General features: G+C 38.0%; 1 protein-coding gene across 5 annotated transcripts in view; it reads left to right on the plus strand.

Moving 5' to 3' along the window:
- The window catches only part of HSD17B4 (hydroxysteroid 17-beta dehydrogenase 4), an 87,798-nt gene that overhangs the window by 23,767 nt on the left and 40,678 nt on the right, over positions 1–23,353 (plus strand). For all 5 annotated transcript variants that reach the window (XM_044916649.1, XM_021701757.1, XM_021701758.2 and 2 more), the window contains 6 exons: positions 11,030–11,121; positions 14,355–14,379; positions 15,971–16,099; positions 18,341–18,444; positions 19,973–20,209; positions 22,771–22,822. In XM_044916649.1, the coding sequence (XP_044772584.1) occupies positions 11,030–11,121; positions 14,355–14,379; positions 15,971–16,099; positions 18,341–18,444; positions 19,973–20,209; positions 22,771–22,822 (639 nt within the window). The remainder of the gene's footprint in view (positions 1–11,029; positions 11,122–14,354; positions 14,380–15,970; positions 16,100–18,340; positions 18,445–19,972; positions 20,210–22,770; positions 22,823–23,353) is intronic.

The raw sequence follows: 23,353 nt of genomic DNA on the forward strand, positions 1-23,353 counted from the left end.
TGTGGGCTACCTTTGCCATTTGTAGAAAATCACTTGACCATATAGATGTGGGTCTGTTTCTGAATAATGTGTTCTGTTCCACTGATCTCTGTGCCTGTCCTTTTACCAATGGTTTTGATTTACTGTAGTAAGTCTTGAAGTCTTGTTTTTGTGAGTCCTTCAATTTTGTTCTTTCTTTCAAAAAGTAAAATGTAAGTGTATGAGAGTCTGTGCTTATACTGTTATATAAAGGATACTACATTAAACATTTACCTAACATCTCTGGAGGTAGAGACCTGTTCAAATAAGTAAAAGCTACATTCTCAACAAAAAACAAATTTAAAACCTAAAGTTTTAGTATTTTCTTGAAAACTTACTGCTTCCCAAAGAGTGTACAGTCTGTGGCCAAAAAAAAAAATGACTAAGGTAGAAATCTAGCAAAAGAATGATAAACACAAAATTCTAAATAGTGTTTATCTCTTGGCATGAAGCAGAGGGGTAGATTAAAGGGTACAAAGTTAGATTGCCATGTTATCAGTAAGGCTCCAATTCCAGGGTTGAGTGGCAAGTTCATGACGATTCATTATATTTTTATGCTTTTCTTCTTCCCAGTAACACTGTGAAGTGTTAAACAGTAACACTGTTTTGCATATATGTGTAGTATTCTACTTTAAAGGAAAAAACATAAATTATCATTTGGTTTGCTTGTTTTTGATCCTCATGGTATTATTATATACCATATTTTTCTTTTGTGGATTCCTCTTTTTTCCATGCAGTGTTAAATCTTTAAGATTAATTTATGATATGTATAGCTGTAGGTCATTCGTTTTTACTGCTATATAGTAGTCCATGGTGTGAATTTATCTAATTCTTATTAATGGACATCTTAATTGTTTTTAATTTATTTGCTTTTTTGAACAGTGTTGCCATTCTTTTACATGTGTCCTAGATCACATGTAAGATCACACAGCAAGAATTTTTCTGGGGTGTGTAGCCAAAAGTAAAATTGCTGAGTTGCAGAATATGCAAATGCTGAACTTAAGCTAATGCTAAATTATTTTTGCATGGGTTCAACCAATTTAACATCCACCAGTGATTATAGAGTTCTCACTGATCTTTGCTTGGGTTAGGGTCTCTAGGCTTGATTCTCTAGGGAAGTTACAGAACTCAGACAAAGCTGTTAACTCATAGTTATGGTTTTTTACAGTGAAAGGATACAGATTAAAATCTGCAAAGGGGAAAGACACATGGGGTGAATTTCAGGAGAAACCAGCCCCAAGCTTCTAGATGTCCTGGATGCATCTTATTCTCCCGGCAGTGATGTTTGAAGAAATGTGTAAATGTTGCCAACCAGGAAGTTCACCTGAGTGTTGGTGTTCAGTCTTTTTACTGGAGGTCAGTCATGTAAGCATGCACCCCCTGTGTGACTGACTTCGGCCACTCAGACTCCAGCCCCTTGGAGCAAAGATAGGCTTCCTTATAAATCACATTGTTGGCACAAACTGATCAAACTAGTTCAGCATGGCCCAAAGATTCAGGCATATTCTTATTAGTCAGAAAGCTCAGAGCTCATCTCCTAGGAACTGGCCAAGGGCCAGTCTTGAAGACCGACCTTTCTTGGGAGTCTGCAGAGTGTGAGCAACTCAGGCCTGTTGAGTTAACCCTTTTCCTACACCCTAGTCTTGTCCAGATCTTGGCATTGTCACTATATGCCAATCTAGTGAGTATAAAATGGTATCTCTTTGTGTTACTAATTTCTATTTCCCTGATTGCTAATGGCCTCATGCTTTTATTAATATGCCTGCTCACTGGCCAGACATGTTCTTCTATGAAGACAAGTTTTTTGGGCCATTTTGCTATTGAGTTACTGTCTTTTTCTTATTAATATGTAGGAATTCTTATTCTGCTATTTTGTAGACATATATTTTGCAAATATATTTTCCCACATACGTGGCAACATACTTTTAATTTTTAAATAAATTGGGATTTAATATTTTTGTTATTGGTTTCAAACTTAATAGCTTTGTAGCCTGAAAATGTGGTCTTTGTAATAGTGGTTATTTGAAATTTCTTGGGATATCCTTAATAGGCTAATATATGATCAATTTTTATGAATGTTCCTTGTGTTCTTGAGAAGAAAGAGTATCTTCTAGTTGATAGTAGCAGAGCTCTTTATAGCATAGCAAGCCTGGTAATTGTATTTTTGAAATATTCTTTATATTTATTGGACTTTTTTAAGCTCAACTTTTCAATTATTGAGAAAGATGTATTGGTTTTTGTGCTTTGAAAATAATATATAAATGAATACTAGTTTCCTCCTGTATGTCTGTCAATTTTTGACTTGTAATTTTTCAGGCTATTTTATTGATTGCTTGTGTGTTTAGAATTATTAAATCTTTCTTATTAACTGACTTGTTTATTACTGTCTTATGCCCTCTACTATCCCTAATTTTTTTTTTAAGTCTTTTTAGTCTAATGTTAAAATAGGTGTTTTTTTTGTGGGTAGGTATTTTCCTGGTATTTCTTTTTTTAATTTTTACTTTCAGTCTTTCTATATTTTTCTGTTGTAGACATTTCTTTTGTGAACTGCCTATCTGGGCAATATAAAAAATCAAATCTGGCAGTGTCTTTTTTAACTGATGAATGTAGTTTATTTACATTTATTGTACCACTGATAAATTTGAATTTTTTCTACCATTTTGTGTTGTGTTGTCTGTTAATAATATTTTTCTGTGCATCTGTTATTTCTTGTATTTTTTTTTATTACTAGAGATTGTTTTAAAATTTCATTTATTTGCTCTTTTCTATGAAAATATATATACTGTCTCTACTTTAAACAATACACTTTATTTTTTATATTTTTTTATACTTTATTACTAAAGTATGGTTGACATATGGTGTTCTAATAGTTTCAAGCATACAACATAGTGATTCAGCAGTTCTATACATTACACAGTGCTCATCATGATAAAAGTGTAGTTACCATCTGTCACTGTACAATGTTATTACAATATTATTGACTATACCCACTGTGGTCCAATTTTCTTCTCTGGGACTTCTTTATTTTATAACTGGGGGTTTGTACCTCTTTACCCTCTTCACCTATTTTACCCATCTCCCCACACTCCTCCCCTCTGGCAATGACCAGTTTGTTCTCTGTTATTAATGAGTCTGTTTCTGTTTTTTGTTTTTTGGTTGGTTGGTTGCATTTTTAGATTCTACATATGAGTAAATCATGTGGTATTTGTCTTTCTCTGACTTATTTCACTTAGCATAATACATTCTAGGTCTTTCCATGTTGTCGCATATGGCAGGATCTCATTCTTGTTTGTGGCTGAGTAATATTCCATTGTAGATATATACCACATATTCTTTAACCATTCATTTCCTGATGGACACTTAGATGGCTTCCATATCTGGGCTTTTGTAAATAACACTTCAATAAACATAGGGGTGCATCTATCTTTTTGAATTAGTGTTTTTGTTTTCTTTGGGTAAATACCCAGTAGTGGAATAACTGGATCATATGATAGTTCTCTTATTAATTTTTTGAGGACCCTCCATACTGTCTTCCACAGTGGCTGCACCAGTTTGCATTCCCACCAGCAGTGCACGAGCGTTCTTTTTTCTCCACATCCTCACCATCACTTGGCAGTTCTCGTGTTTTTGATTTTAGCTGTTCTGACAGGTGTGAAGTGATATCTCATTGTGGTTTGGTTTGCATTTCCCTGGCGATGAGTGAAAAGATTTTGAGCATCTTTTCATGTGTCTATTGGCCATCTGTACATCTTCCTTGGAAAAATGTCTTTTCAGGTCCTCTGCCCATTTTTAATCTGATTATTTGTTTTTTTGGTGTGTGTGTTGAGTTGTATAAGTTCTTTATATATTTTGGATATTAACCCCTTACTGGATATGTCATTTGTACATACCTTCTCTCATTCAGTAGATTGCCTTTTTGTTTTGTTCGTGGTTTCCTTTGTTGCACAAAAACATTTTATTTTGGTGTAGTTCTGATAGTTTATTTTTGCATTTGTTTCCCTTGCCTGAGGAGACATACCCATAAAAATATTGCTAAGGCTGATGTCCAACAGATTACTGGATGTATATTTATTTCCTTTTTATGGTTACTTTAAATGATGTTTTAACTCCTGTTCTGAACAGTATAAGGATTCAAGAACACTTTAAACCTAGTCAGTCATCCACCTTATGACTTCTGTGTTATTACTTTCCATTATTATAGTTTTCTTTTTTAAAACTCTTTATAAATTAGATATTATCATAGTTATTATTATTTTTTAAAGATTTTATTTATTTATTTATTTATTTATTTATTTATTAGAGAGAGTCGTGTGCACAAGTTAGGGGGAGGGACAGAGGAAGAGAGAGAGCAGACTCCCTGCTGAGCAGGGAGCCTGATATGAATCTTGATCCCAGGACCCCGGGATCATGACCTGAGCCAAAGGCAGATGCTTAACTGACTGAGCTACCCAGTTGCCCCATCATAGTTATTATTTTATATGGAAAACATTTGTTTAGATTTATATACATTTACCATTTTTTATATCTTTTACCGTCTCTTTTGTGTCATTTTCCATCTCCTTAGAATATGTCCTTTAGAAGTTCCTTTAGCCCCAGTTTTTTGTATATTTTCTCAGTTTTGTTTATCTTAAATGTATTTATTTCATTTTCATCCTTGAAAGAAAATTTTTCTGGGATCACAATTCTAGTTTGATAGTTATTTTTGCTCAACCTTTTTGATGAATCTGATCCACTTTCTCCTGACTCCGATAGTTGTTGAATTGTCATTTTTTTAATAGATGATTTACTCTTCTCACTGGTGCTTTTAAGATCATGTCTTCCTCTTTTGTGTTGTATTCTTTCATTGATGTATCTGGGCGTGTATTTCTTTTTATGTGTGTAGCATATTCGGTATATTACGTTATGATTTCTTGATCTGTGGATTCATGGCTTATATTTATGGTTAGTTTTATAAGTTCCAGAAAAATGTTAGCCTTCATCTTTTGATGCGTTATTCCTCTGCTCTCTTCTTTCTTTCTGTATGTCAATTAGATGTATGTTAGACCTAATTCTGTTCTTTTTCTTTTTCTTTAATTTCTCATAATTACTCTTTAATATTTTGATATTCTCATCTCTTACATTGAATTCTGAATATTTCATCAAATATATCTTTCATTTAATTAATTCACTCTTCATCTGTGTCTAATTTACTATTTAACATATTTAAAATTTTTTTTCCTTTTAGTAATCCTTCCTATACCCCACTTCCAGATCTACTCTATTTCCTCTTGATAGTTTCTTTGTGGTTGCTTACCGTTGTGACTGTATTCTTTATTTTTTAAATCAGTAATTAGCCTTCGTATATGATATATTTTAAATTCCAACATCTCCATCTCACTGTAGTTTAAATCTGTTTGTTTCTTTTGATTTTCACTCATGGTGGTTTTCCTTCATGTATTCTTGGTGATTTTTAATCATGAGCTCTTTGTCTCATCTTAATCTGTGTTTATTCTACATTATGAAGTGGTGGTGTTCTCTTCAGAGAGGATTGGTCTTTGCTACTGCTGGTAAGCAGGAGACACAGCCAGCCTTGGACTACTTCGGTCTTCCTTGAGCGTTGAGGTTCAGTGCAGAACACTAAAGGCTCAGGACACCATCTTGATGCTGGCCTGCCTCTAAGTATCTATATATTATTGCTGTTATTGGTATCTGTATTCAGAGTAGTCTTGCCTTCACTGCAGTGCAGAGCTAAGGACTATTTTCCTTATGTCTTTCCGGTCGAGGGATACTTTCTCTATCTCAGCAATGCTTCAAAAATCTAATTTCTGGCAGCAGAAGGGTTCTTCAGAGTATGTGGCTTACTGGAACGCTAGAAATCCTGTCATCTGGTATTGTGGAAAACACACTTGATTGAATAATGAATCTTAAGGTTTAATTCTATTTTCACATAACTTTGTATGTATTAACTATGGTAGTTCTCAGGAATTTCACTTACCCCCTTAAACCTTATAAAATTGAGTTTAATAAGATGTGAGTTAACTAGAAAATTTGGGATATGTTTGGAGAACTGGAAAGCAACATATTTACTTAACATTGTTAGTGATAATATGTGAAATAAGATGCAAGGCAGAAGTGTTTTTGCTATGTGGCTTTTGTTGTTTTCTTTTTTCTCACGTAAGGTAATATATGCTCAGTTGGTTTTCATAGATGCATTTTTTGTTGTTGCATTCAGTATAAAGTTAGTCACCTCAACCATGTGAATCTACACAGATTTGTCAGTTGATACATAAGAGAAATGAGAGGAATGGTATGTAATGAGATGAATGGTATATAGGTTAAGAATTTGCTTTTTCATGTAATTTGAGGTGGTTGGAGTCTACCTTTGCTTAATAGGGAATGGAGAAAAGTGTGCCACTGGGTTTTTTTCATACTTGAGAGCTATTTTAGAGGCTATAAAGTAAAAAGTTTTTGGAGCTGCTCTTTAATTTACAGGGACTGTAAATGTCATCTTTGTTGCTTTAGCATATTAACCTAAAATTCTATTTTGTCATTTCACAATTAAGATGTGCATTTATTTGATTCTTTAAAGATTATAAAGTAGGGGCGCCTGGGTGGCTCAGTTGGTTGAGCGACTGCCTTCGGCTCGGGTCATGATCCTGGAGTCCTGGGATCGAGTCCCACATCGGGCTCCCTGCTCGGCAGGGAGTCTGCTTCTCCCTCTGACCCTCCCCACTCTCATGTGCTCTCTCTCATTCTCTCTCTCTCAAATAAATAAATAAAATCTTTAAAAAAAAATAAATAAATAAAGATTATAAAGTATATTAACAAATCATATCTCACTTGAGCCTTGGAACAGGTTGGTGGAATAGGCAGGGAAAGCATTTTAATTAGCATCTTTCTGGTGAAGATACTGGTTCAGGGGGGTTGAGTGATGTGCCCCAAGTCCTACGTTTATGTACATGGCAGGGCTAGCGGTAAAATCCAGGTCTTCTTACTCCTGTGTAGAGTAGGCATACCTCATTTTATTGAGCTTTACTTTGTTGTACTTCACAGAAATTGCAGTTTTTGCAAATTGAAGGTTTGTGGTAACCCTGCATCAAGCAAGTCTGTTAGCACTATTTTTCCAACAGCATTTGTTCACTTCATGTCTCTGTGTCACATTTTGGTCATCTTGTAGTATTATTGCTATATTTATTAGGGTGGTCTGTGATCAGTGATCTTTGATGTTACAATTGTAAGTGTTTTAGGGTGTCACATAGAAGACACCCATAGAAGATGGAGAACTCAATAAATATTGCGTGTGTTCTGACTGCTCCACCAGCCAGTCGTTCCTCCATCTCTCTCCCTCTCCTCAGGCCTCCCTGTTTCCTGAAGTTAAACTTAATAACCCTACAATGGCCAATACCTGCTCAAGTGAAAGGAAGATCACATGTCTCTCACTTAAAATCAAAAGCTAGACATGATTAAGTTTAGTGAGGAAGGCATGTCAAATGCCAAGGTAGGCCAAAAGCTAGGCCTCTTGTGCCAACAGTTAGCCAAGTTGTGAAGGCAAAGGAAAAGTTCTTAAAGAAAATTAAAAGTGCTGCTCCAGTCAACACACAAATGATAAGAAAGCAAAACAGCTTTATTTTTATTTTTATTTATTTATTTATTTTTTTGAGAGAGAGATGGGGTGTGAGCGGGATGGGGGAGGGGCATAGAGAGAGAATCTCAAACAGGCTCATCCCTCAGCAAGCAGCCCAAAGCGGGGCTGAATCTCACAACCCCAAGACCGTAATGACCTGAGCTGAAGTCAAGAGTCGGACGCTTAACTGATCGAGCCACTCAGGTGCCCTGCAAAACCACCTTATTGCTGATACGGAGAAAGTTTTAGTGGTCTGTGCAGAAGATCAAACCAGCCCCAGCATTCCCTTAAGCCAAAGCCTAATCCAGAGCAAGGCCCCAATTCTGTTCAAGTCTGTGAAGGCTGAGTGTGGTGAGAGAGCTGCAGAAGAAAAGTCTGAAGCTCATAGAAAACAGAATTAAGGGTCGCCTGGGTGGCTCAGTTGGTTAAGCGGCTGCCTTCGGCTCAGGTCATGATCCTGGAGTCCCTGGATCGAGTCCCACATTGGGCTCCCTGCTCGGCGGGGAGTCTGCTTCTCCCTCTGACCCTCCCCCCGCTCATGCTCTCTCTATCTCATTCTCTCTCTCAAATAAATAAATAAAATCTTTAAAAAAAAAAAAAGAAAGAAAACAGAATTAAACCTTAAGATTCATTACTCAATCGAGGGTTTCTTCCACAATACCAGATGACAGGATTTCTAGCGTTCCAGTAAGCCACATACTCTGAAGAACCCTTCTGCTGCCAGAAATTAGATTTTTGAAGCATTGCTGAGATAGAGAAAGTATCCCTCGACCGGAAAGACATAAGGAAAATAGTCCTTAGCTCTACACTGCAGTGAAGGCAAGACTACTCTGAATACAGATACCAATAACAGCAATAATATATAGATACTTAGAGGCAGGCCGGCATCAAGATGGTGTTCTGAGCCTTTAGTGTTCTGCACTGAACCTCAATGCTCAAGGAAGCCCGAAGTAGTCCAAGGTTGGCTGTGTCTCCTGTTTACCAGCGGTAGCAAAGACCAATCCTCTCTGAAGAGAACACCACCACTTCATAATGCCGATGAGGTCTAAGGAAAGAAGCCGTCTCCGTATCATCAAAGTGCAAGGTGCACACAAAATGCTGTTACAGAAGCTGCAACAGATTATCCGGAAGATCTAGTAAAACAATTCGTGAAGGTGGCTACAGTAAACAAAATATTTTTAATGCAGACACGACAGCCTTCTGTTGGTAGAAGATGCCCTCTAGGATCTTCATAGCTAGAGAGAAGTCGGTCTGGCTTCAAAGACTCTCTGTTAGGGGCTAATGCAGCTGGTGACTTTATATTGAAGCCAGTGTTCATTTACCATTCTGAAGATCCCAGGGCCCTGAAGAATTATGCCAAATCTACCCCGCCTGGATTCTATAAATGGGACAGCAAAGCCTTGATGACAGAACATCTGTTGACAGCATGGTTTTTTGAATATTTTAATATTCAAGAGCTTTAATATTGAATCTTTTAAGCTCACTGTTGAGACCCAGTACTCAAAAGAAAAGATCCCTTTCAAAATATTACTCCTCATTAACAGTGTACCTGTTCACCCAAGAGCCCTGGTGGAGGTATTGGAGATCAATGTTGTTTTCAGGCCTGCTAACATCATCCATTCTGCAGCCCGTGGATCAAGGAGTCATTTCAGCTTTTAAGTCTTATTATTTAAGAAATACATTTCATAAGCTATAGCTGCCAGAGATGGTGATTCCTCTCATGGATCTGGGAAAAATAAATTCAGAACCTTCTGGAAAGGATTCATCATCTAGATGCCATTAAGAACATTTGTGATTTGTGGGAGGAAGTTAAAATATCAACATTCAAAGGAGTTTGGAGGAAGCTGATTCTAGCTATCATGGACGACTTTGAGGGGTTCAAGACCTCTGTGGAGGAAGTCACTGCAGATGTGGTGGAAACAGCAAGAGAACTGGCATTAGAAGTAGAGCCTGAAGATGGGACTGAATTGCTGCCATCGCGTGATAAGACTTGAATGGATGAGGTGTTGCTTCTTACGGATGAGCAGAGAAAGTGGCTTCTTGAGATGGACTCTACTCCTGGTGGAGATGGCGTGAAGACTGTTGAATGACAACACAGGATTTAGGACATGACATACCCTTAGTTGATAGAGCAGCGGCAGGGCCTGAGAGATTGAGTCCAATTTTGAAACAAGTCCTCTTGTGGGTAAAATGCTATCAAACAGCATCGCATGCGACAGAGAAATTATTTGTAAAAGGCCGAGTTAATCGATGAGGCAGACTGCATTGTCTTATTTTAAGAAATTGCCACAGCCTTCTGCAACCACCACCCTGATGGGTCTGCAGCCATCTACATGGAGGCCAGGACCATCCTCTAGCTAAAACACTGCAACTTACTGAAAGCTCAGGTGATGGTTGGCATTTTTAAGCAATAAAGTATTTTAAAATTGAGATGTGTACATTTTTATTTTAGTCATAAGGCTACTGCACACTTTAACTGATTATAGGATAGCATAAACATAACTTTTATATGCAGTGGGGAACCAAAAAATTCACCTGCCTAGCTTTGTTGGGATATTTGCTTTATTGTGGTGGTCTGGAACCAAACCCACAATATCTCCAAGGTATGCCGGTTCCTTTCACTCTGTTAAGTTGCTCACAGAAAAGCGTGCAGTGGGAAAATAGTGCTTACACTTTGTTACCCATCAGAATGGTTGCATTTCATGTCATTGTCTTACTGCCATTACAATTGTTAGTGCTGTTGTGTAGTTTCCTGGCTTCTGGTTAAATTGCTGGGAGAATGAAATAGTTTTGGGAATGAATGGTACTTCAGTTCCTCATGTTAAATAGAGTTTTGCCCGTTAGTTACTCCCTAGGCGGCTCTAACTTGTCTTCACCTGAATAGTATGTTACCGTTCTTGGAAAGGTGTGTCTGTTACTTTCTAAGAAGCTTGAGGGAGGGGCACCTGGGTGGCTCAGTTGGTTGAGCGACTGCCTTTGGCTCAGGTCATGATCCTGGAGTCCCGGGATCGAGTCCCGCATCGGGCTCCCTGCTCGGCAGGGAGTCTGCTTCTCCCTCTGACCCTCCTCCCTCTCATGCTCTCTGTCTCCCATTCTCTCTCTCAGATAAATAAATAAAATCTTTAAAAAAAAAAAAAAAAAAAAGAGAGGTCATATGTTCAAATACAATTTAAAAAAAAAAAAAAAAGCTTGAGGGAGCTTCTGGAATTTCTCCATTGGGATGCAACAGTTCTTCCAGAAACCCTGAATGTTAGGCTGATTGATTATAGAGATCCAATTTTGTTCTTACTTATTTAACAATTCTCTGAGTTACCTATAATTTATAAGGAAGGAGTTTTCAGAAAGCACAATCATTGATTAAGTATGTAAACATTCTTGTTTATAACCCTTTTTTGGTCTTTCTTTCAGATCTCGTGGAAGCTCTGAAGCCGGATTACGTGGCCCCCCTGGTCCTTTGGCTTTGCCATGAGAGCTGTGAGGAAAATGGTAGCTTGTTTGAGGTATTCCACAGCTTCCTGCTTTCTCTCAAAGCAGTACTTGTGTGTTATATGTACAAAATGATCAAAACATTAATGTTTTCCGGTTGCTCACATTTGTAAACATCTGTAAGAGTTGATATCACTTGTGTATTTTTTATTATCATGGATAACTAAGGAACAAATGTTGATGAATGTCTTTCTTAGAAGAAGTAAAAGCACCTTCATACCTTCTCTTTATCCTTATTTCTTCATTTCTAGTGTTCTTACCAAATGAAAACATGGCTGGTTTGATGTGTTTACTCAAATAGAGAAAGTTTTGTTTGGTTTGGGAACTTGGATGTGGAAGTAGAAGGACAAAGGGTAGGGTTTAGAGTCAGCGAGGCCAGGTTTTGAATTCTTTGTTTTGATAATTGCTGGCTCACTGGAATATCATACAAATTAACGTCCCTGAGCGTCAGTTTTCTTGGGTTCTTGTGGTGACAACTAGAAATCATATTTTTATTTTTTAAAAAGATTTATTTATTTGAGAGAGAGAGGCATAGAAAGTGCAAGCGGGAGGGGGGCAGAGGGAGAGGGAGAGAGAAACTAAAGCAGACTCCACACTGAGCATGGAGCCTGGCACAGGGTTTGATTCCACGACCCAGAGATCATGACCTGAGCTGAAACTGGGAGTCGGACACTTAGCCAGCTGAGGCACCAGGTGCCCCGAAATCATATTTTTAAAATTTTGGCATTGGATCTAGTACGTAACAGTCACACTTCAGGGGCGCCTGGGTGGCTCAGTTGTTAAGCATCTGCCTTTGGCTCAGATCATGATCCCAGGGTCCTGGGATTGAGCCCCACCTCGGGCTCCCTGCTCAGCGGGGAGCCTGCTTTTCCCTCTGCCTCTGCTGCTCCCCCTGCTTGTGCTCTCTCGCTCTCTCTGTCAAATAAATAAATAAAATCTTGAAAACAAAACAGAAAAATCAGTCACACTTCAGTTGTAACTATTGTATCACTATAGTAGAAGTTTAGTCTGGGTATCATATATCAGTAAACATAACTTATTATTTTAACTTTAAAAATAAACATTTCCATTTTTCCTTGTTGCAGAGCTTTAAATGTTTATTGTAAAAATAAAAAGCACACATCCAGTGAGATCCAGTTTTCACTCCACAAAGTCCTTTTAGATTTCTTTATGCCAATTTATACATCTTTTATTCCTCATTTGGGTGTGATCTCTTTTTTCCTAGAACTGTTACATTTTAGATCGCCGCCCCCAACCCCTATTTTATTCTCTGTGGTAATAATGAACGTCTTCTATGAAGAATACTAGGAAATCCAAAAATATATCTTGGTAGCAAAATAAGCTGGCTTAGTTTGAAGTGAACGTTATATTAATCTGATGCATTTGAATAAAAAGCTGTTTAAAAACAGTTTGCATATGTCTAAGCAGAAATGTGTGCCCCCACTTCCTAATCACAGCCATTGAGTGTGAATTGTGGAAAATTAGAGGTGGAAGGAACTTTATAAGACCTTTGCAAATTTAGTAGTATTAAGCCATCTGGGGCTCAGAATTTGGTCTATTTGTCTTTTATATCATTAAGGAATTTTTTAAACTTTTTGTGTTTTATATTTACATTTGTTATTAATTCTATGGACAAAAATCATACATGCCTTTGTAGAAAACTTAAAATATCCTGGGAAGTGTACAGAAGAAAATAAAATTCGTCAGCATTACCCCTATCTAGATATAACTACTATTAGTATTTTTTTGTATCCTTCCAGGCTTTTATTAGATGTGCATCTTATATGAATAATCTCTTTTCTTAGATCTGCATTTTATATACACAGCCAAACCTATGCAGACAACAAGGTCATTTTGTAGGTGAAGTTTAATATGTGGTTGCTCTTTTACTATGTTGTGAACATTTTTAGTGAGGAACATTTGGTGTGCATGATTGATAATTATAGTAAGAAACATCTGTGATATTCTGACTGAAACCTTGAAAATAAATTTTGCCGCTTTGTTTGCAAGGTTCTGAGAGGTATCTAGAGTGTAAGGTAGAGATTCTTTGGCTCAGTGCCTGGGGCTCAGTGCCTGGGAGGAGCTTACAGCTTGTTGCTTCATTCCCCAAATATGGTAAAATATGATCTCTCTCTTGTCTGTTACATAAAACCACTGTTGATGTGTCTACTTTGCCAGCATCAGGACTGATGGGTCTATTGTAAAAGTTGTGGGCATATTCATACAGAGGCAAAGGGTGATAAAAAGCCATACTTGACCGAGAGCCCTAAGATGCGTTCTGTCTGCTGATACATTTTCTGTTGTCCTGTTCATGTGGAATTCTCATGATAAATTCCAGCACACTGTAGTTGTGCTTGAAGATTGACAACAAGATTTTTTTCTTTTTTTATCACTCTCCTCTGGGGATTCCCTTGTATGACCTCTGGAAAAAAAACTGATCTTTCCATGTAGCAGTTAATGTATTTGGTCATTTGCCTTCTCTCTCTAAAGATGCTTTATTAAAATGACTATACATAGTTCATTAAGTCAGGTCCTACTTTTATTTTTCTTTCCTTTTTATTTTTTTATTCACTAGAACCTTCTAGAGGGACATGTTCTTTCACGCCTGTGTTGTGCTGGGCAGTTTTAATGTTTTATATTGTTTCACCTTCATGGTTATCTCATGAAGAGTAGTCTCATTATATTACATAAGGGGAAATTTGGATTTAGGGAATTCAGATAATTTGTTGAGGGTCACACAACTAGTAAGTAGAAGAAATTAGTACAAAGCCTGTTTTCTGACCTCAGGCATGCTTTTCCATCAGTTCGCATTTCTACTACCTTGTGCTGCTTTGTATTTCTACTCTGATAAGATGAATGTCGCTCAGTCCTGGAGGTCAGTGGGCTTTTGTAGAGCTGTCTTCTTTTTATTCACTGTGATCTAGCCCTCTAATACTCTTATAGAGGTAGATGCCTGTTTTTCTTTCTTTCTTTTTTTTTTTTTTAAAGATTTTATTTATTTTTGACAGAGAGAGAGAGCGAGCACAAGCAGGGGGAGCAGCAGAGGGAAAGGGAGAAGCAGACTCCCCGCTGAGCAGGGAGCCAAATGCGGGGCTCGATCCCAGGACCCCAGGATCATGACCTGAGCCGAAGGCAGACGCTTAACTGTCTGAGCCACCCAGGCGCCCCGATGCCTGTTTTTCTAATTTAACAAATCTCTGTGTGATTCACTCTCGATGGTATAACTGTTTTTTCTTCTTTTTGGTAGGTTGGAGGAGGATGGATTGGAAAACGTAAGTCTCTTTCAGTGTTTGGTTTGTTGTACGTTTCTGTATTTTTAACCCCGCACATCCAACTGGAGCTGCATAAAGATCTTGCCAAATGCCTCATTCTTGGAGCTCATGCATACATATTCACACTCAAACATGGTTCTACCAAAAGGTATTCTAAAATGTGGAAGCTGTTCTGCAGGCCTTCGGTATTTTCAAGAAACTGTTGAGTTTTTGTGGTTGTTTTTCCTGTCAGCAGCCCTTATTCAGGACTTGTCTGTTCCTTCAGACAGCACGATCTCTTTTTATATTGGTGTTTGTCCTCCCATATCTCTGGCGTCCCACATGATAGTTCTCGCTATTTCTGCAGAGAAGTGAGTGGGAGAGAGGACTGTTTGGAAAAGCTGGGAAGAGCCCTGTGCTAGATGGCACAGCGGGAAGGTTCTCCAGTTCTCTTATTGGATTCTTTTCTTCCTTGGGGCCATGAGGCAACAGGAGGTGACAGTGAGGAATCACAGTGGACAACTTGCTGAGACAGAAATTGCAGTTGATGTCTGGAAATTATTCCACTTCAGTCCAGTAGGAAACTCATGTTTCCTTTCTTCAACCCTCTCTTTCTCCAGCTCTCAAATCTTTTGTGCTGCAAATTGGATAATTGTTTCATGACATTTAAAAAAATATTGTGAAAATTCCAGTATCCCAAATCAAGTTTTCAGTTGGCTGCTGGTATCAAAGTTAATTATTTAAAAGGTGGTCATTATTGGAGGGTATCGTTATAACATAGAGTATCAATATTTTCATCATTAATGACCATTCTTTTCGGTTATTAAAGTAACATATACTATTTAAGCATTGTTCAGTATAAGTGTCTCGGGATATCCATTTGGAAAGAAAATAAGTTGTTGAAATAAAAGCTTTTTCTGGGACTTTATCAGTAGGAAAGCTCTAGAAGCAGGCTTTTCTGTCATTGCCTGAAACAGATCTTTAGTTTAATAATCGTTGAAGTCTGACCATTGTGTTTAAATAAGGTTATTAGTGGCTATTTTATTCCTTGGGCTCTTTGAAAAGAAAATGGTGTTAAAAATTCTCCTCATAGAGCTTCTATAGCAATGATGATTTTTGTGCATCTGCCCTATTCTAGTTGACTTCCTGTGGAAAAGGAACAAGAGCAAAGGGGGGCGCGAGGGAGAATTATTTGGGGCTGTGTGATGTATTAATTTGGTTATCTGGAGTCTTTGACCTGTTATCACCATCTGAGTGATCTGTGGTCATGAAGTCAGTCTTTTGGTGTGATTATGTATAATTAAAATTTTTCTGGTTCAGCCGCACATTCTACCTTTAGGAGTGTCTGGCATAGTCAGTCAGAGGAGAGGTTTTTCCCTTCAGCTTTAAATTTTTTTTTTTTTAATTCACATTATCCTAATGGGTTTGTTATTTCAAGAAAAATACATTTAAAGGCTTGTAGTAAAACTCTTCGGATGTTAGAATCTGTTTTTCCCCCTGAATTCCCTTTCTTTTAAAGTTAAAAAAAAATTCAAAGGGCTCAGATGGATTTTACTTTCTTTGTCCCTCTTAGACTCTGTGCTCAGTGTCTTCATTTTGTTTCTGTGACCAGTACGCTGGGAGCGGGCCCTTGGAGCCGTTGTGAGACAGAAGAATCAGCCAATGACTCCTGAGGCCGTGAAGGCCAACTGGAAGAAGATCTGTGACTTTGATAATGCCAGCAAGCCTCAGAGAATTCAAGGTAGAGTCCCAAGTCCGTTCACTCCCGGCTGGGAAACCAGAGGCAACAGAGTGTTCTCCGCTCTTTCGGAATTGTCTTCTGTTTTAACTAGGGCATATTTTCTGCTCTGGTAGCTATTAGAACTCTTCAAATTTAAGATTATATATATATCAGCCCCCCTGTCCATTTTCCTGGCTTGTTGTAATCCTTTTTTTTTTTGGTGGGTGTCCAGGTTGGGGATGGTGTGAAGTGTTCACCCTTTCGTGCTCCACGCATCTACTCCCTGTCTGACGGCTCGTTTCAGAGTCTTCTGTTACCTAACCATATACTCTTTACCTCACTGAATTTTTCTCTATTGCCCTAAAAGTTCGTTTAGGCCAATTTTGTTTAGGCGTAGCTCTTTTCTGTCTAGTGAGTAGATTTTGCTTTGTTTTAGTGCTTTGTCTTTGCCGCTGTTTCTCTCCCCTTCTCAAACGCCCCTTCCTCCCTTTATCACGTCTGTTAATTTTAGTGCTTCTTTAGAAATCTAAGCTCAAGCCCGGGATGTTCACCAAACCACCCCCATATATTTCATGCTACGTGGATCTCTCTCGGCTCAACCCTGACCACTTGGCATCTCATCAGAGCTGCTTTTGCGTCCTCAGTATGTGGTTTCTTAACTGTGCAGTATGTTCCTTTGGAGGCAGAGACTGTGTCTTGTAAGCACTGCTCTTGTATTCGGTGCCAAACTCAGGAAGGATTCATAAATGCTTGTTACCGTGAATTATTGAGTCGTCTGTGGTCTGTCACAGGAATAGCAAGCAGTAGAAGTCACATTTTTTCTAGTATAACTCACATATGCATATAGTATATGATGTTTAAAGGACTTTTCTGGGAAAGATAATGATTCAGGATTATTTTACAGACAAATCTTTTTCTTTTTTCTTTTAGTAATTTTGTATTCAGTGTTTGGTAGGAGAATATATCTAAAAAACTGACTATTCTGGTTTTTTTTCCCTCCTTAATGACACTTTCCTGTCTGCTGGTACACTCACTGAAATTCTCATTGTGCTCTTTCTCAATCAGATGATAATAACATCATTGTTATGTCGTTGATGGGAGCATTTGCTGTTTTCCATATTTTGATGTTGGAGATAAATTTAGCCTGTGAATAACAGTCACCCATTGATGAAAAGGAATGAAAGGAAAAAGGAAGAAATATAAAAACTTTCCTCTGATGTCCAAGTTCCGCTTTATTGCCTTAAAAGTATTATAAAGAAAAAACTACCTAAATGAATCATGAAATTATAAATGAAAAAAATGCCTCTAAGTATTCGAGGTACAGTTAGAAGAAAAATCTCACATTTTCTGTACAGCTGTTCTCATCTTACAGATGACACGACTAAGCGCCCCACAAATGCAATGATCGGTCCAAGCTTGCTCAGCATCTGAGCCGAGTTAACTCAGGCTGCCCGAGTCTGGGTGCCGTGCTTTCAACCTGTAGCAAGGTGACTTTCAGTTACAAGCCTCCTTCTGGCAGCAGTGTGAGTGGGGGGGTGAGGGGACGATTCAGTAGCCCCAAGCCTCTCCACTAGTGTCACCAGGAATGGGAGATTTCCCTGATCACATCGCATTCTGTGGTTTGCTTAGAGGTTTTGTCTGAGTTTGGAAGGAGGTCCGTAGCGCCAGGGTTTGTTAGAAAAGTCCCAGAGTCTTTGGAATCTTATGGCCTATGTAGATGCCCCGTGAATCTCCTTCGTTAACCTTTTTGACCCCACAACAGCAGCTTCTGAACCCTGTCTGGAATCTCTGGTCACAGTGATGGTTTTCCCTGGAAGAATTTTTAGTACTGTCTTCAGAGCTATCACTTGAGACGTGGGGGGCTCAGGGGTAATCTTGGCATTGTTCCATCCCAGAGGAGGGGGCAGTGGTGGGGAGAAAAGGGAAGTTAGCTTTTCCTTTACCAAAAATTGCATGTCTCTGGTCGAGGGTCCCAGTCTACGGAGTTCTAAAATCTGTCAGAGACGTTGCAAAGCTCAGAACCTCCTTAGACTCATAATCCAGGAAGAGTATGCTGGACAGTGCCTTGTTCTCCAATGAAAACCCCCAGTTACCCTTGGTCTGTTTCAAAGTCTTTGACGGTTTTTTCCTATAATAGCCCGACCTCTCATTCAGTACTGTGGCAGGCTTGCTCAGTGTCATAGGAGTGATTAGTGAGCGCGTCGATAGCTTTTCTTAGTCACATCTTTAACAAAAGCATCGTTGTTGTTATTATTTCTTTAGAATCAATTGGCAGTATAATTGAAGTTCTAAATAAAATAGATTCAGAGAGAGGAGTTTCGACAAATCCTACGAGTCACGCATCATCAACAGCTACATCGGAATTTGTAAGTGGGGGAGAGAAGCCTATGTTTTTTCTGAAGATTCTCTCTTTTCTTTTTTTCTCTCTTTTTTCTCTTCTTTCACACAAAAAATATTATTTTCCAAGCTACTAATTTATTGTTAAATAGGAAAGATAGATGATGACAAAACTTTTTATAAAATATGTACCTAATAGTTATAGAATTTGAATGAACATAAGGCTAAGATGTAGCCTTGTGTAACTTTTACTTCTTTTTTTAATTTTTAATTAATTTATTTAGTTAGTAATTTTTACTTTTGCTTCTTTAGTATAATTAGACAAGTATCTCACCCCCCCCCCCCCCCCCAATTTTTGGTACTGTTGTGGATAAGCCTACTTTAGTTACTATTTTTCTAACTTTTTAGAAAAGGATATCTATTTAAGTGCCTCTTTGGAGCCTTTTTTTTTTTTTTTTCCTCAGGGAAAGCATCAATAGATTGTATTTTGGAACTATTTCAACATGGCTGCAAATAAAGAGCCTCCCATTGTGTCCGAAATTCTAATAGAACTGTGGTTATAGCTCGTGAAGTTCACTGATTTACTGTCTCCCGTATTTAGCCTTTAAACAAAAAATTATAGTGCATAAATAGAAGAAATAAATCATTTGATGCATTTGATTTTGGAGTTCTGTGACTCAGGGCAAACATCGTGATAAAGTTAATCTAATTTTAACCCTAAGAATATGATCGGGTTATAAATATGATTTTACTTTAGAATAGGATTTGGCAAACTTTTTCAGGACAGGGCCAGATGATAAATGTTTTATGGATCACATACTATTTCTGTCACATATTCTTCCTGTTTTTCTTTTTTTAACCATTCCTTAAAAATGTAAAAATCATTCTTAGCTCTCAGCCCTTGTTTACTGACTCCTGTTTCAGAATGAACATGGTCGACAGTTGGACATCATTCTTTTTTAACCTAATACATACTTTACACGTTAGCTAGACATATCATAACTAAGTAGAAAAATACAATATCAGTGAGATAAGGGACATTCCTAGCAAGGAACTTAAGGTAAAATCGCAATTTAACTAAAACCATTGTGAGGCAGTCTCATTTACAAGCATTATGCAGTGTTTTGCTCATCTCTTTACAGTGAATTTTATACAGTAGCTCTTATAGGGCAATTCACTATCCCTATTTATGACACATTCATTATAATGATGATTTTTTTTGTATTTTTGAGTTGCTAATAGTTGCCGGATTAATAGGGCTTCTCACCATCAGATATAGGAAATTTGAAAATGAGACAAACTGTCGGTAAGAAGCAAACAATAAAAAAGTACTTATCTGTAAATGAAACCCTTTTCTACACATTTTCTGATTGTTTGCTATTAAAATATAATGAAACAGTTCAGAGACCCCATGGATTTCACCAACATGGCATTCTATTCACATCTGTTTGAAAGCAAAATAGGTATGCAAGCAGTTGGTAGTTTTGAAGAAGTTAAAATGTTAAGTATTGGACAAAAATATCAGTGAAAAAATAATTTTCTACACCTCTCTCATAGGCTGGAGCCATTGGCCATAAGCTTCCTCCCTTTTCTTCTGCTTACACGGAACTGGAAGCTATTATGTATGCTCTTGGCGTGGGGGCATCAATCAAGGAACCAAAAGATATGAAATTTATATATGAAGGAAGCACCGATTTCTCCTGTTTGCCTACCTTTGGAGTTATTATAGCTCAGAAACCTATAGTAGGTGGAGAATTATCAGGGATTCCTGGGTTTTCAGTCAACTTGGAAAAGGTATGCGTAATAAGAAAACTTTATTTTGCTTTTTTTTGGTTTCTTTAAATATGATTGATCTCTGTCACATATGTGTGTGTGCACACGTGTGTGTGTGCATGCGTGCACATGTGTATTAATAAAATTGTGGCACTTGATTCAGGAATAAAGACTTAGCATATCTTTTGATTTTTCTTGAAGCATAAAAGAGAGGAGAGTTAGTTGAAAGGGCAAGCAAAAAGAAGAAAACAACAATTAGGTCCTGTGCCCCAACTGTGGCATCATGTTCTTAATTCTCTCTCTGCCATTTACTTACTGTTCGACCGAGGGTAACGAACTTCACTAAGCTTCAGTTTCCTTGTCTATAAAACGGGGGTGATAATTTTTACCTGATGTTACTGGTGAAGGAGTAAACCAGGTGGTGATCTGGGAAGAGTATTTGAGGCACAGAGAAGAAGCGTGGAAGGCCCTGAGGCAGGTGCATGCTTGGCTTGTTTTGGGAACAGCAAGGGGGCCAGTATAGCTGTTGGAGGAACGGGAGGGCAGTGGTCGGAGAAGAGGGCCTTGTGGTCATTAGAGGGATTTCAGCTTACCCTCTGATTAACACGGGGGCGGGGGGCAGTTTGTAGTGCTTTGAACGGAAGAGTGATAGGATCTGCCTGTGTTCGCTCACAGGCTCATTTCTGCTACTGTGTAGATTATATGGGAGCCCAGCAGAAGCAGAGAAACCTGTTAGGAGTCTCTTCTGTAATTTAAGCAAAAGGCTGGATGTGAGGGAAAGGAAAAAGGAGTCAATGATGAAGGTTTTTGTAACTGGGATGATGTATGTGCATATATGTCTCTATACATTATTTATGATTAATTACATATGACACACTTAATATGTATAGTAGTTACATATAACATTGTGTATGGTAAGGTAGATATATCCAATTACTTTAAGGTGGGCATGATCAGGAGTTGGTTTTGGACAGACTTGAGATTCTATTACTTATTCAGGTGGAGGTATAAAATTATAAAATAGGTAGTTGAATATGTGAGTCTTGAGTTTGGGGGAGGGGTCTCACTGGCGTTCTTAGGCTTTCAGCGATGTGTAAAGACACCAGACTAGATGAAATCACGTAATGTATGAGTGTAAGTAGAGAAGAGCCTGAGCTCAGGGACCCTGCAAGTGTTGAGAAGGTGAAGACATGAGGACGAATTAGCAAGAGAGACTGGGAAGGAATGGCTGGTGAGGTATGAGCTCTGACGAATATCAGGAGGATGTGGTGTTTGAGAAGCAAAGTGAACAAATTGTTTCAGGAAGGAAGGAGTCGAACAACTGTGAGAAAGCTTTTGAGGTGGGGTAGATTTCATTGTTTTGGAGTAAGGTTCAGAGACTGAGCCCGGGGATAACTCTTAAATCATAGAGCTGTGAGCCAATTTCTCTGACTTTGCTAATTAGAGGACCCATTCACTAGAGGATCGGTTAGCCTATTGCCGCTCTGAATCTGTGAAAAATGATTTTATTTGAGCATCTGATGAAGTTGGGAGGGAGACAAGAGATATGTACCAGGTGGTTTGTTGTTTTAGTCCCTGTCCCATGGTATTCTGTTTGGATAATTCAAGTACAAACAAAGCAGATGTTTCAAAATTCTGCAAAATACTCCTTCAGAGTTGGAAGGAATTGGAACAATCATAAATGGTGTTCAGAGTCTTCGGCGGGGAAGAATAGCCATCTTGAATTGAAATCCCTGTCTTCCCAGCTTCAAGCTTCCAGGCCATGTGATACAGTGGGCTGTCCTGCGTTTGTCCCGTTTGTTCCCTTCTGGCTTTGGAGGAAGACGCAGAATTAAAGCTGTCCCCTGCCAGTGGGGTGTGGTCATTTGAATATGTGGGTCAGGTTTTGTTTTTCCTGTCCTATTATTTTCCTACATATATTGGTGTATTCTTGTTTCCATCCATTGAGGTTAAGGGGCTATCAAGTTACACAGTGTCCTTGGTATCTACTAATAGATAATTTATAAGATATATCTTATGGATGCACATATATCTACGGCTATATCTATAGATATAGATAATTTATAAGATACTACACCAAGGAAATGTTGACCATGATAGTTTTTTACTTTGAATGTGTCGTAGGGTTTACTTTCGTGTTTTAGTTGAGTTGTTTGTATGTGGTATGTGTGATTTGAAATTACTTTACTTGCACTGGCCAGTTTGTTCATTTTTATTTAACAGATATTTATTAATTACCCAGTATGTTCCAGGCACAGTGATAAGCACTGGAAATATAGCTTAGTTTAGTGTTTGCATTGGCAAACAATACATAATTAGCAGTCAACAAAGATTTGTGAACGTCATGGAAGAAGACAGAGGTATCTTTTCTGCTCCAAAAGATCTGACTGTCTTTAGATTGGGGGACTGATTAATTTTGAATCATATGGTTAAGAAGTAGAAGCCAAACTGAGACAGATAATTTGGGGAAGTAGTGATGTGAGCATGTAGACGGTGAAATATCACTTGTGATTAGCAATATTCACAGCAGAACCTGTGAGACATGAAAGTCTGCTAATAAAATTTTGTTTACCCTGACATAGGTTCTCCACGGGGAGCAATACTTGGAGTTATATAAACCGCTTCCCAGAGCAGGTGAGTGCGTGAAGCACTGATTTCTTAATCATACCCTCATTTTATTTCCTGACTAACCTTCCATACTGTGTCATTGTGTTAAGCTGGTGCAGAGTGACTTAAATAAATCATATGGCAAGGTATTGAATGGCCTGTCAGCCGTTAGAGTAAATTGATGTTAAGGAGTAGCTGTTTTGGTGACCTTAGACTTTGTCCTTTAGTAGCCTAATTTAATACATTACTTCAGAACACTGACAGGTTATCTCCATTGATGTATGTGTTGTTAACAAGTGAAAAGAGTCTTTTCTAAGTATGTGTGTTCTGAACTTAGTAATTGTGTGTAATCAGCTATGATTCCTATGAATATGGTTTCTGATTCCTTTCTCGGGTATTTATGTTGGTAGTGATTTTCATAAAGCAAACCACATTAAAATACAGACCGAATTTCTTGTAATTAACTTTTTCCTGCTTTCTTTTCTAAAAGTAAAAAAAAGTAAATAAAATTCACGTCTGCCTTAATAATGAATTTTCTTTTCCTCAGTAATATGTTTG

Source organism: Neomonachus schauinslandi, chromosome 7 (assembly GCF_002201575.2).
Source record: "Neomonachus schauinslandi chromosome 7, ASM220157v2, whole genome shotgun sequence".
Taxonomy (NCBI): Eukaryota; Metazoa; Chordata; class Mammalia; order Carnivora; family Phocidae; genus Neomonachus; species Neomonachus schauinslandi.